Genomic DNA, 14181 nt, shown 5'->3' on the forward strand with positions numbered 1-14181 from the left:
TTCTCCTTCAATGACCAGAATAAATTAGTATTCTAGCCAATGGTGCACCTAAATGCACCCAAATGAATTACACGAGTTTTCAAGCGTTTAGCATTTATTCTGCCAAAAACTCCCAGGAGGAAAAGGAGTCTAGGAGAGTTGGCAAAACATCCAGTGTGCATGAAGTCTAAAGCACACCAACTTGTGTTCTCTAGCATGTGTTAAAGTGTTACTAAAGTGAAAACATGTTTTAAGCAGTAGTGAAGCCCGCTTTGTGATTTATTTATTTTTTTACCTACAGGTAAGCTTATGATAAGGCTTACCTGTAGGTAAAATTAATATCTCCTAAGCAGTTTAGGAGATAGTTACTCTGGATGCAGCCTGTGACATCACCTTTCTGAAGGCTTGGCATACCTTGGCGGTACTTCAGAGCTTCATGCGGGAACCAAGGGCTCCCGTGCCCATGCGTGCGAGTGATGACCAGGTTAAGAGGTCAGCCCTTTCAGCGGTGACAGCGCGCCGCGTGAGGGCTTCGCTCTAAAGTGAGTATTTTTTAATGTGCTAATATGCGATGCTTACTAGCACATTATGCAATTGCCTTATGCCCCGTACACACGGTTGGACTTTGTTCGGACATTCCGACAACAAAATCCTAGGATTTTTTCCGATGGATGTTGGCTCAAACTTGTCTTGCATACACACGGTCACACAAAGTTGTCGGAAAATCCATTCATTCTAAACTCGGTGATGTAAAACGTACGTCGGGACTATAAACGGGGCAGTGGCCAATAGCTTTCATCTCTTTATTTATTCTGAGCATGCGTGGCACTTTGTCCGTCGGATTTGTGTACACGCGATCGGAATTTCCGACAACGGATTTTGTTGTCGGAAAATTTTATATCCTGCTCTCAAACTTTGTGTGTCGGAAAATCCGATGGAAAATGTGTGATGGAGCCTACACACGTTCGGAATTTCCGACAACAAGGTCCTATCACACATTTTCCATCGGAAAATCCGACCGTGTGTACAGGGCATTATAGTGTTTTTTTTTGTTTATTTTTTTTTAAATTGCCCGCGGTTTGCAACCGCTTTAAAATAACAAACATGTTATACTCACCTGCTCTGTGCAGTGGTATTTCACAAAGCGGCTCCGATCCTCCTCTTCTCAGGCCCCTCGCTGGCACTCCTGGCTTCTCCCCCTCTTCGTGTGTCCCCATAGCAAGCCATTTGCTCTAGAGGCACACAGTGTCTGTGCTCTCCCGCAGGCAAGGAATGCATTAAGGTAAAAAAAAAGTTTTTCGCTTTATTATCACAGTGGTGCAGTGCAACTTTCAAGGAGCAATGTGAATAAATCTGTGAGCTCATAGTAAATGGCTATTTCCTTACTTAGCAGCAAGATTAATACATTTCCCTTAAGGGCGCTTAAATAACTAATGTTAGCAACTATAGGTATAACACATTTCTCTTTTACATTCTAATCTTGTCATTCTTTGCTAAAACAGTCACTTATTGCAACCAGAATTAGAATGATTGAGAATACGAATCAATATTTTACTGATTTGTCTTCAGCTAGTGAAAATCTCTCCAATGGGGTCAAAGACCTTTGTAAAGACCCGACTCCGAGTTTTGACTGGAGTTGGACGTTTTTTCGCAATTTGCACATTGACTGAATTAAAGTGTTCTGGATTCATCAACAATGGCCACTTCCTAGAAGTGCAACTTGCATATGAAAACATTTGCTAGCATTTTATGTTGTGTTCAAATTCTAGAGTGCAGCACATTTATGCAGTTTTGTGGAAGTGTGGGTGTTTTCAGCCAGTAATTGAAAGTCTGAAACATTCCTGCTGGTCTCAATTCTAAGATGATTTTGTGTTTTACTGAGTTCTTCAAAGATGTGGGTGGAAAAAGCCCTCTTGAATTGGTACTGTAGGTTGTAGGCTCAGGTCTATTCAGAGGAAATTCCAGTCTGCCTAAAATGCAACAAGACCCCCCCCCCCCCCTTTCCTAGATGAGCTCATTTTTCAGTAATGTGTCTGTGTCCTTACTCAAGCTAGATCTTTAAATATGTACATGAAAATCTGGGGCCCCCTTGAAAGAATTTTTTTGCAAAGGGACATTCCTGTGTAGGAGTTAACCACTTAAGGAACGAGCCTCTTTCTGAGATTTGGTGTTTACAAGTTTAAAAACATTTTTTTTTTTTTTTTTGGTAGAAAATTACTTAGAACCCCCAAACATTATTTATTTTTTTTTCCTAACACCCTAGAGAATGAAATGGCGGTCGTTGCAATACTTTCTTTCACACCGTATTTGCGCAGCGGTCTTACAAGCGCACTTTTTTTGAGAAAATACAGTTTTTTGCATTAAAAAAATAAGACGACAGTAAAGTTGGCCCAAACTTTTTAATATTGTGAAAGATGTTACCCTGAGTAAATTGATCAACATGTCGCGCTTCAAAATTGCAACGGCTCTAGGAATGGCGACAAACTTTTACCCTTAAAAATCTCCATAGGCGACTTTTAACTCAAAACATGCAACCTGTAGAATTTTTTTTTTAGAGGTGGTACAGGGCTAGAATTATTGCTCTCACTCTATCGCGGCAATACCTCACATGTGTGGTTTGAACACTGTGTTCATATACGGGCGCTACTCACATATGCGTTCGCTTCTGCACGCAAGCTTGGTGGGTTGGAGCGCATTAAATTTTTTTGTTTTTTCTTATTTATTTTACTTTTTATCTTTTATTTTTACACTGTGCTTTTTAAAAAAAAAATGGTGTCACTTTTATTCCTATTACAAGGAATGTAAACATGACTTGAAATAGGAATAAAAAGCATGACAGGACCTCTTAAATATGAGATCGGGGGTCAAAAAGACCTCAGATCTCATATTTACACTAAAATGCAATTAAAAAAAAATGGGAAATGGGGGGTCATCTTCCCCTCACTCGTCTCCATATCTAACATGAGAAGGTTCCGATCGCCTCTGCCAGCAGCTCCAGTAAGCGGTGGAGGGCACCAGAGAGCGGTGGGAGGGCTCCTCTCCCGCCGCTAATTAAAAGTGATCTCGCTGTGAATCCGCCGCAGAGACCACTTTTATCGGCAACCGGACCGCTCACTGAAGAAGAGGATACTGAGCTAGCTGCTGCCATAACAACAATATCCCTCTTCAAAGTGCTGACGTATATCGGCGTGAGCCGGTCCGGAAGTGGTTAAAGTAGTCGCTGAGTGTTTGGGCGCATATGTACTATATATGTTTTATACTTGTGTGTAACTTTTTTTTTTTTTCTTTTTTTTTTTTTTTTTTTCTTTAGTATATTTTTCACCTACAGAAATGTTAATAGGACACACATGTTAAATTGGGAAAATCCCTTCTCTGTCCTTTTTGATATCATGCACTCTGTCAATAAGGATCTCAACTCCTCCTATAGCTTGCATGTTAAGGCCCACCTTCCTGCTTACTCACTATATAATGAGAATGTTCCTAAATATTTGGATTTTAATACTTATATTTGTTTAAGATCACAAACCTATGGTGTGTTGACTTGATAAACTGAACAAAGCTAATGATTACAGACCACCTAACATGATTGTTGCGTTAAAGTAGAACTATAAGCAAAGCTTTTTTTTTTTTTTTCTTTCATTTTGATAGAGTAAGGGAGGGTTATAACCCCAGTCAGTTTTTTTTTTTTTTTTTTTTTTTTCTCACTGTGTCCCTGTGTGGAGATTTCTCTTCACTCCCTGTCCCATAGCCAAACCAGGAAGTGAGAGGAAATCCCTGAAAATTAAGGGAATTCCATGGGGACCTCCAGGTCACCAGAACTAGTGTCCCCATTGGACAATTTCCCCTCTCTTACTTTTCTGGGGAAAGGAGAAATCCCAGACGCTCTCACTCCAAACTTGATCCTCTTTATTAACATATAAAAATCCAAAGGCAGTACACCATTGGGGGCACAGTGTGGGGGGGAAAGAGCAAGGTTGACGCATTTTGTGCATTAGCTCTTATTCATAACCTTATCACAACAGTTTTAGAGCACATTTATAGTACCCTACTAACAAATGTTACTAATCAGCTCAAAACCTGCTTCTCCCTGAGATATGTGAGCCCAAAAACCTGGCTTGGATGTCCCATAACAGAAATCAATACATATAAAACCTCAAAAAAGCTCTTTATTCTCACATTAAGATAGAGAGCGATTTATTTATTTTTCCAGGGAAAGCCCAAAATTTGGGTTTTTTTAACTTTTCACTTTCAATGATAACCTTAAACAAGACATATAGGGTGAATCTCCTCAATGGGGACACAGACAGCAATAAAAATGGGCAAAGGTTGTAATTCCTCTCCTCACTATCCAAAACTTAAAGTGCCCTTAGTTATATACTTTTAATGTGCAAAACGGCTTGCACCTCTTCTCAACATTATCAATCTACATTTCTGTTTTAAAAATGTTAGGGAATAACTTTAAAAAAAAAAAAAAATCAGCTGATTTTTCTTGCATGTATGTTTAAACTTGTGGTTAACCCTTTTGCTTGCTTGTTGCAGGACCCGTGGGGGCACAGCCCTTTTTTATGGTGCCCAGACGGCCTGGCTATGGCACCATGGGAAAGCCCATCAAGCTGCTGGCCAATTGCTTTCAAGTGGAAATCCCAAAGATTGACGTTTACCTCTATGAGGTGGACATTAAACCAGACAAATGTCCTCGCAGAGTTAACAGGTAAGACCTGACAGGTTTACTTTAATGCTCCTTTTCTACAAAAAAAGGAAAAAAATACATTTGGCCCCATGTGTTACATAGGGATTTAGTTTAAGATGAGCAATGTAATTGATGAGGTGCATTTCTGTCCCCAGCAGGTTAAAACAAATGTGAGGGTTTGTGTTGCTACGGACTGGGCTGAAGTGCTTAATTCAGTAAAATTTTCTGGTGCTAAAAGTACAACAGTTGCTAGCAGCAGGGTTTGTACTTTAGGCAACAAGCTTTGTGAGCTGACAGGTCTTATGTCTAGGGACAACTTGGACTTTGTTGCAATTACAGAGACATGGTTCAAGGATTCCAACGTTTGGGAAATAACTGTACCAGGGTATACACTATACCAGGGCTCAACAAACCCCAAGTGCCAGGTCGCCATAGTGACCAGAAATTTCATGCTGATGCCTGGGGTGCCGCCAGAATTCTCCCCACGCCCCGCGTGCGCGTGCTTGTGATCTTAAACGTCGTTGTAGTCAAGTTAATGGAATCACTCCTAAAAAGGATCATTGATCACTTAAAAATACACAACTTGCTGGACTCAGCATGGCTTTACTGAGGGCAGATTATGTCAGACTAATCTAATTGAAATTTGTGACTATATTACCAATGTTTTGGACCAGTGTGGTGCTGTGGACATAACATATCTTGATTTCAGCAAGGCATTTGATACAGTTCCGGATTTCCGCCAGACATATCGTTTGGTGTTGAGGCTGAATAATTCCATTTCAGTCTCATCTGGCCACCTTAAACGCACCTTGAACATTCTGAGGCCACATGGAAAAAGGTGTTCTGGTCTGATGAGATGAAAATTTTATTATTTGGCCTTAAGCCCCGTACACACGATCAGAAAATCGGATGAAAAATATTGCTTTTGAAGCGATCGTACAATAATCGGATCGTTAGTACAGAGCTTTCGAGAGACAATCATGGCAGTTCATCCGATATTATTCTATCGGAATACGATGCCAGATCGCATGATTTTCGTTTAATCAGTACAGCTGTCGTTCAAAAATGCAGTACAAATGCATTACAACACATGACATCACTTCAGAAATTTTTTTTCTGTCGTATGAAATTTTCGTGACGTTAGTAAACTCATCAGATTTGATCTGCGATTATCCTACAAAAAAAAGGACGATCATTTGTCTGATAATCTTATCGTGTGTATCAGGGCATTAGTCTTTTTTTCTGGCATCAGTTTTCTATGTTTCTAAATATAGTTCTGATTCCATGAACAATCCGGCTAATGGAAGCATTTACATTTTTGAGTAGATTTTTGATTTTGCTGTCCATCAATCCATGAATGTACTGTGCATTCGTTAACGGAGGACTAACAAGGTTTGTATATTAGAGTTAAACGTCAACAACTTCAGGTTAAGTAATAAACCCTAAGTTGCATAATCATCCTGTTCTGAGGACAATGATTTTAAACCTTTAAAATATTGGTTACGATATCAAACTGCAGGCATAGCTAAAGTGGTTCTAAAGTGAAAATGTTTTCTTACCTTAATGCATTCCCTGGCCACCAAATGCAATTGCAGGGATAATTTTTGCTAAACTGTGATGCTTATGTACATCCCCCTCCGCTACCTTTGCCTACCTACCTCTGCCACACACCCAAACACAAGCACACGACTTTTCATCCCACCTGTGTGATATCAGAAAAGAAAAGAGGAAAAAGTTGTTTTTGCTTTGGGTGTTCTAAGCCTATTAAAGAAAAATGCAACCTTCTGTATGGCTAATGACTTTTTTTCTGACAAAGTGTGTTGCTTAAATGAACATTTATTTTTTTTGTAATGTAACCCCTTTTTTCATATATGGAATGTTGTTATTTTTCCCCTTTCAGTTATCCAGTTGCTATTTTTAACCTACATAGTAGGTAAGATTGAATAAAGCTAATAGTCCACCCAATTCAACCTGTGTAGGTGTACGTGTGTCAGTGTTTTATAATTATTTCCCATATCCCTGTATGTTGTGTTCTTTAAGATGTACATCCAAGAGTCTTTTAAAAATATCTATACTCCCCACTGCCACCACCAGTTGTGGAAGAGAGTTCCACCGCCTTATTGCCCTGACAGTGAAAAACTCCCTGTGCAGTTTAAGATTAAACCGCTTCTCCTCCAATCTCATAGTGTGGCCCTGTGTCCTCTTACACTTCCTGAGACTGAATCATTTTTCTCCTATGCTGGGATCACCATTGAGATATTTGTAAATCGCTATCATATCCCCTCTCAAGCGTCTTCTCCAACGAGAATAAATTTAGTGCTTGTAGGCATTCCACGTAATTGAGGTTGTTCAGGCCCCTTTTTTCTTACCTTGCCTTTCAGGACAGCACCTGGAGAGAGAGCGCAGCTCCACCCACTTCCCAGGAAACACTGCAGTCATTACTTTAAAGCCTGGACACTTCCACCATGGCCTCAGTTGTAATGTATCCTCCAGCCATAGTGGAAGCGCTGCAGGGGACAAAGGGGTGTGCACTCTCTCCAGGTGGAGAAGGTTGAGAGGCATACCAGTTGTTTGTTTTTTTTTTTTCTTTTCTTTCTTTTGCTTCTCGCCAGCCCAACACCCCCTCTGACAGATGGGGGATGTTCTGGTACCTTTCCCTTCATCGAGTCTGGCGAGGGCAGAGGCCGGCGGAAGGTCCCGCGCCTATAGACTGGGGGGCCGCGGGCATTATGCGGGGCTGCATTAGGCAGTGCGGTGTCTCTGGCTTCCAGTCTGCATCCGTTTCCGGGTCCCGAGTGGCGGGTGATGTCACTGCCGGACATGGCGGGACTTCCGGTGGCACGCGCCAGCTTCCGGTTCCGGCCGTTAGGGTGCAGGAGGGGGAGCCGGCCTTGGCGGGTGCATTTCCGGTCCTCGCGGCGAAAGGACCGCGAAAATTTAAAATAAAAAGACTGCCGGACGTCTTCAGGAACCCTGGGAGAGATGGAGCCAGAGGAACTGGCGGCAGTGGCGGGGACAGAAGCCACAAGCACCAGCCAGACCCAGGTAGGAGAGGCAGTGGCCTCTGTTAGTTAACCTGGGCCATGTATGTTTTGTCCCTCCCTTCCCCCATGTAGGGGAGGGGAAGGGAGCCTGTCTCACACTCCTCAGGTGACTTCTCTGAGTAATGTGGGTTTATTTGTACAGCAGTGATTTTGTGGGATATGGTTTTTTGTTCACTGACTGTTTTTTTGTGATCTGCTGGGGAGGAGATCCAATCTGTAAATGTATTGATGGTATGTTTTGTCTGCTTGGTGTATTTTCAGACAAAAGTTAAAGAAAAGACTAAGCATGTTTCCTCTACCCCAAGAAAATTGTGCTTCATGTAAAGCTTCCCTTAGGGAGTCTTGGACCAAGCCTTTTGTGCAGGTCTTGCATAGCGGATTTGGTCAGAGAAGAGACTTCCACTAAATCACCCTCTGCCCAACCTAGTGAGATGCTCACTTCATTCCGGAAGGAGTTGGAAGACTCCTTTCAGGCCTTCTGCTCCTATTTGGACAAACATCCAGTGGCACACTCAAATGAGGATTCTCCACCTTGCCCTCATTTGTCCTTTTGTAGCTTGTACAGTGGTTAGCGAATCAGAGGAGGGGGAGAAAAGTGGGTCTTCAGGGTCAGATAAGGGGAAAGGCAAGGAAAAAGAGGTATCTTCCTCCCGTTTTAAAGGTTATCTTTGGAAGAGGTAGACAACCTTTTAAAGACCATACACACGACCCTAAATATCAAGGAGGATAAGACCCAATTGTCACTGCATGACAAAATGTATCCGGGTATGGCTAATGTCAAGCATCGGGTGTTCCCGGTGCACAAGGTGTTAACAGAGGCTATAAAGAAGGAGTGGAAGGACCCAGAGAGGGCCCCCTTTTTCTCCAGGTCTCTTAAAAGGAGATTTCCTTTTGATGAAGATAGCACGCAAGTTTGGAATAAGAGATGTAAATTTGATGCAGCTTTCTAGCAAGTATCGCGTAAGACAGACTTAGCTTTTGAGGACATAGGTGTCTTGATGGACAGTATGGACAAGAGTTGTTGTCTTTGTTAAAGAAGGCTTGGGATTTTACGCTAGCCAATCTCAAACCAGCAATGGCATCAACAGTGGTAGCTAGGAATTAAGAACACTGGTTGGAACAACTAAAAAGCCATATTGAGGTAGGGACCTCTTGCAAGGATTTGCTGGATACTCTGCCAGTCCTACAAAAGGCAGTAGGTTATATGGCAGATGCCTCGGCTGAGTCAGTGAGGATGTCCGCAAGATCTTCAGCTTTGATTAATTCAGCTATAGCTTTATGGATAAAATCCTGGACGGGAGATTCGGCATCCAAATCAAACCTGTTTGGCCTACCCTTTTTAAGGGGATCTGGTATTTGGCCCTGACCTTGACGCTGTTCTGAACAGAACAGCAGATAAGGAAAAAGCCTTTCCAGCCAAAAAGAAGGTCGCACCACAACCTAAGAATAATTTTCATTCTTTTCACCAGACCTGGTAAGCAAAGGAAACAAGGACAAAAGAAACCGTGGCGGTCCCAAAAGGGGTCGGGGAGGACTGGGGTGTTCATCCCCCCCAGTCAACCCACAAACACCCAGTGACGGTCTCCCGACTGTGGGAGGAAGGCTGCAGTCCTTTTTCCCACAGTGGGAGGGGGTGACATCCAACCCCGTTTTAGCCTCAAAATTATCTTGAAGGGCTACGTGCTGGAGTTCTTGGAGAGAACCCACCATCTCGATTCCATGTGATGCAGGCCCCCAAAGAGCAGGAAAAAATCTGTGGCGATGACAGCATTCTTGCAGGAGTCCCTCCAACAGAAGGTAATCATACCAGTGCCCTTGGAAGAGGAAGGACTAGGGTGCTATTCACATGTTTTTCTAGTAGAAAAGTTCAAGTTGATACTGAATTTAAAGATCTTGAACATATCCATCCGATACAAAAAATTCCATATGGACACAATATATTCAATGAGAAAACTTCACCACCGGGGTGTTTTCTAGCCTTGATAAATCTCAGACTTGTATTTTCATGTACCCATAGCTCCAGCGTCGCAGAGATATCTGCGTTTGCCGATCAGAGCAGGGTGGATAGGGTCTCACTTTCAGTTCAGGGCTTTATTTCTCACAGCCCTAATCCCTGCTGTTCAATGGGCCTGCCTCCATTCGAGAGACCTTTAGCAGGCAGTTCTACAGAATTGGGCATACGGAGAGTCTCTGGAGAAACAAATCAGGATTCCCTCTCCAGTCAAGAGGAAGCTATGGTGGTGGAGGAGGCAAGCGTATTTGCACAAGGGTCTGTTCTGGACCTTTCCTGAAGCAAAAGCTTTAACAGATGCAAGCTCCTGGGGGGTGGGGGGCACATCTGGAGTACAGGATGGCCCAAGGGTCCTGGACAGTGGAGGAATCCAGAAGGTCCTCCAACTGGAGGGAACTCTAAGGGCCATTGCTCTGGGGTTGTGGGCCTTCAAAGAGATTATCGGGGACCAACACATCCAGGTGTTAGACAACGCCACAGCAGTGGCATACATCTCAAGGCAAGGGTGCACAAGAAGCAAGTGTCTTCTAAATTTGGCCTTACAGATTGACGTGGATGCAGCATTGCACAGCTGCGCACTTGTCAGTTAAAGCAATGCAGTGCCGAATCGCAAAAAATGGCCTGGTCATTCAGCAGCCAAATCTTACAGGTCTGAAGCAGTTAAATGATGGAGACAGAATATCAACCAAAAATCCAGAAAAAAAACATGATACAAATGTTATACATTGATTTGCAGTTCAATGAGAAAAATAAGTATTTGATCCCCTACCAACCAACAAAAATTCTGGCTCCCACAGCCTAGCTACAGTCTACAGTATGTGCTCATGTGGTACACAGATTAGTCCTGTCAATTTAAGAAGGTGCTCCTAATGACAAATCGTTATGTGCATAAAAGACACCTGTCCACAGAATCTTTCTTCCATTCAAAACTTGCCATCATGGACATGACCAAAGAGCTGTCAACGGACATCGGGGACAAGATTGTAGACCTGCACAAGGCTGGAATGGGCTACAAGACTATCAGCAAGAAGCTTAGTGTGAAGGAGACAACTGTTGAAACGATTATTTGCAAATGGAAGAAATAGAGAATAACCATCAATCGCCCTTGGTGTGGAGCTCCATGCAAGATTTCGCCACATGGGGTAAGGATGATCATGAGAAAAGTGAGGGATCAGCCCAGAACTACACGGGAGGAGCTTGTGAATGATCTCAAGGCAGTTGGGATCTAGTCACCAAACCATTGGTGACCCAATACGCCGCCATGGATTAAAATCCTGCAGCGCCTGTAAGATCCCTCTCCTCAAGAAGGCACATGTACAGGCCCGTCTTAAGTTTGCCAATGAACATCTAAATGATTCAGAAAAGGATTGTGAGAAAGTGCTGTGGTCAGATAAGACCAAAATTGAGCTGTTTGGCATTAACTCGACTCGCCGTGTTTGGAGGAAAAAAATTGCTGACTAAGAACACCATCCCTACAGTCAAGCCCTGAGGTGGAAACATTATGTTTGGGGCTGTTTCTCTGCTAAAGGTACAGGCCGACTTTGCCACGTAGATGGGGCCATGTATTGTAAAATCTTAGATGAAAACCTTCTTCCCAGAACACTAAAGATGGGTCATGAATGGGTCTTCCAGCATGACAATGACCCAAAACATACCGCCAAGGCAACAGAGGAGTGGCTTAAGAAAAAGCACATTAAGGTCATGGAGTGTCCAACCAGTCTCCAGGCCTTAATCCTATAGTAAATTTATGTGGGAGCCGAAACTTCAAGTTGCCAAGCGACAGTCAAGAAACCTTAAAGATTTAGAGACCAAAATTCCACCCGAGATGTGTGCAAACCTGGTAATCAACTGCAGTAAGAAACCTCTTACCTCTGTGCTTGCCAACAAGGGTTTCTCCATCAAGTCTGAAGTCATGTTTTGCTTGGGGATCAAATACTTATTTTACTCCCTGAACTGCAACTGAATGTATAGCATTTGTATCGTATGGGTTTTTTTTTTTTTTTTTTTTTTTTCCTGGACTTTGATTTATATTTTGTCTCTAAATACACCTATGATAAAAATTATAGACCCTTAATTTCTTTGTAAGTGGGCAAACATACAAAATCTGTGGGGGATCAAATAGTTATTTTTTTCCCCCACTGTATATCCTTCATTCACATTTAATATCCAGTTGTGTGTGAGAGTTATACAGTAGGAACTGCAACATTTTTGCTAGCACATGATTGGTTGATTGTCGTGAACACCAGTTTTATTTACTATTCTCACTAAATATTCACTTTGCTTAGTGTGTCAGAGTTAGATTATTTTGCTTTATTACATGTCACCTGGGTTTACAAAATGGTTTTTTCATATTCTTAATACTTAAAGTGATATTAAAGACAGATTTATTTTTTAAATAACAAACATGTTATACTTACCTGCTCTGTGCAGTACTATGGGGCACCCAAGTAGGCTTGCTCCTGAGCCACTGCTCTGTGTGTCTATACAAACACAGAATGGGGATCACCCCCCCCCCCCCCCCCTGCTCTCTCCTTATTGGCTCACTGGCTGTGATTTACAGTAGCGGGAGCCAAAGACTCCCGCTGCTTTAACAGCCAATGAAGAGGAAGAGACCCAGGAGAGCTGCTGCTCTCGTGCAGATCGCTGGATAGAGATGGGGCTCAGGTACGTATGGGGCTGCTGCACACAGAAGATTTTTTTACCTTCACGCATGAAGGTAAAAAAAAAAAAAAAAAACTCTTAGCCTGTAAATAAAAGCACTTTAAGAAGACTTTAAGAAGAGAGGATTTAAAAAGCTGTTTGGAAAGATTTATTTCAGTAGAATCAGATGTTAGTTTTTTTTTTTTTTTTTTTTTTTGCTTTCTATTTAATATAGGTGAAACTTTTTTTAATAACTGTACCTTTTCTCCAGGGAGGTGGTTGATTCCATGGTCCAGCATTTCAAAGTTACCATATTTGGTGACCGTCGACCGGTTTATGATGGAAAAAGAAGCTTGTATACTGCCAATCCACTGCCTGTAGCATCTACTGGGGTAAGTGCTAAAAATTTATATTTTGTGGTTCTGCTTTTTGTTGGTCTGTAAAACCAGAGGTTGTATGAGTTAAACATATTTTTTAAACATTATTTCAAAAAACATTTTGATTAAGACTATTTCTATTGTAAATCTCCAAAATACATAGTAGTTACAAAGTTAGTCTGGTTGAAAAGACACAAGTCTAGTTCAACCTATTTAAAAAAAAAAAAATAATCCCACACAAAAATGGAAAACCTCCATATATACAATCCTCTATCCACAGTTGATCCAGAAGAAGGCACATTAAAAAAGCATCATTCTATTAGATCCAGTGGGGGAAAATTCCTTCCTGATCCCCCCCCCCAGATGGCAATCGGATATTCCCTGGATCAACTACCCCGTTGGTTTTTTAAAGCAGTTCTTCTTGTCATTTTTTTCAGTCACGGCACCATTTAAAAGTACCCAAAAATACCAAGGCACCTTAGTCTAAAATGTAATAAACATCTGTCATGAGGAAACTTGTGCATGGGACTATGCACACAGCTGCCATGACAGTATTAAGTTCACATCAGTGGTCCCCCATCACATTGGAGGTGGGTCCCCTATCATGTTGATCTTCCCTCCCATCCCCCCCAATCATGTTGGAAGTTAACACCCCCAATATTACTTCAGAGGCTGCTTTGCATGGAGGAAACTGAGTCTGATCCATTACACTGCAGGGTGACTTAGTAAGAGGTGTTTGGAATCCTGACTGAGAAGTAAGGTATTTTTTATGTTTATTGTTAGTATTCTTATTATTTTCTTAACTACCCCTTACCATAACTTTAAATGAGAAGTACAGCCAAAGCTAGTTTGGCTGTACTCCTCCTGTGGATCACAGGAGTGCATTGCGTTCTGCACTCCTGTGACCCGTTTTCAGCAGACAGCGGGCTGAAGCCCACTGTCAGCTGACATCAGTCGGTCCGGGCTCAGGCAAGATTCCGACCGTGTGGGATCCGTCCACATGCCTGAACCGGCACCCGACTCAGCCTCTCGGCAAGCTGCTGAGAGGCTGAGCCGGCCGCTCCCGCCCCCTTCACAGCACAACACTTCAGTGAGCGTAGGGGGGGCAGAGCAGAGAGCTGCTGACTGAGAGCATCTCTCTGCTCAGGAAACTGTGAAAAACTAGCGATCGTGGGGTGTGATCGGTTTCTTAGTGTTAGAGCCTGCGGGGGATAGATGCAGCATTGGGTCGATCCCCCAGCTTCCATTCTCCATGAGCGTTCTGGGCCTTATATCGGTCTCCTTCGAGGCTGTTCCATTCCACCAATTCTGTTCAAATTTTCTCCAACACATAAACATAAAAATTACCTTCTCAGTTGGCATGAAAGAAATGTGCTACCTCTCTAAGCCTCTCTATGCTACTATCCAGCCAAGCAAGGAATTTCCTAGCCTGGTAGGTTT

At 42.5% G+C, this 14181-nt stretch overlaps 1 protein-coding gene across 1 annotated transcript in view; it reads left to right on the plus strand.

Moving 5' to 3' along the window:
- LOC141128354 (protein argonaute-3) overlaps positions 1-14181 on the plus strand; it is a 259236-nt gene that overhangs the window by 54366 nt on the left and 190689 nt on the right. The window contains exons 2-3 of the mRNA XM_073615598.1: positions 4519-4690; positions 12636-12756. Coding sequence (XP_073471699.1) covers positions 4519-4690; positions 12636-12756 — 293 coding nt within the window. The remainder of the gene's footprint in view (positions 1-4518; positions 4691-12635; positions 12757-14181) is intronic.

Source organism: Aquarana catesbeiana, linkage group LG02 (assembly GCF_042186555.1).
Source record: "Aquarana catesbeiana isolate 2022-GZ linkage group LG02, ASM4218655v1, whole genome shotgun sequence".
In the NCBI taxonomy this organism is placed as follows: domain Eukaryota; kingdom Metazoa; phylum Chordata; class Amphibia; order Anura; family Ranidae; genus Aquarana; species Aquarana catesbeiana.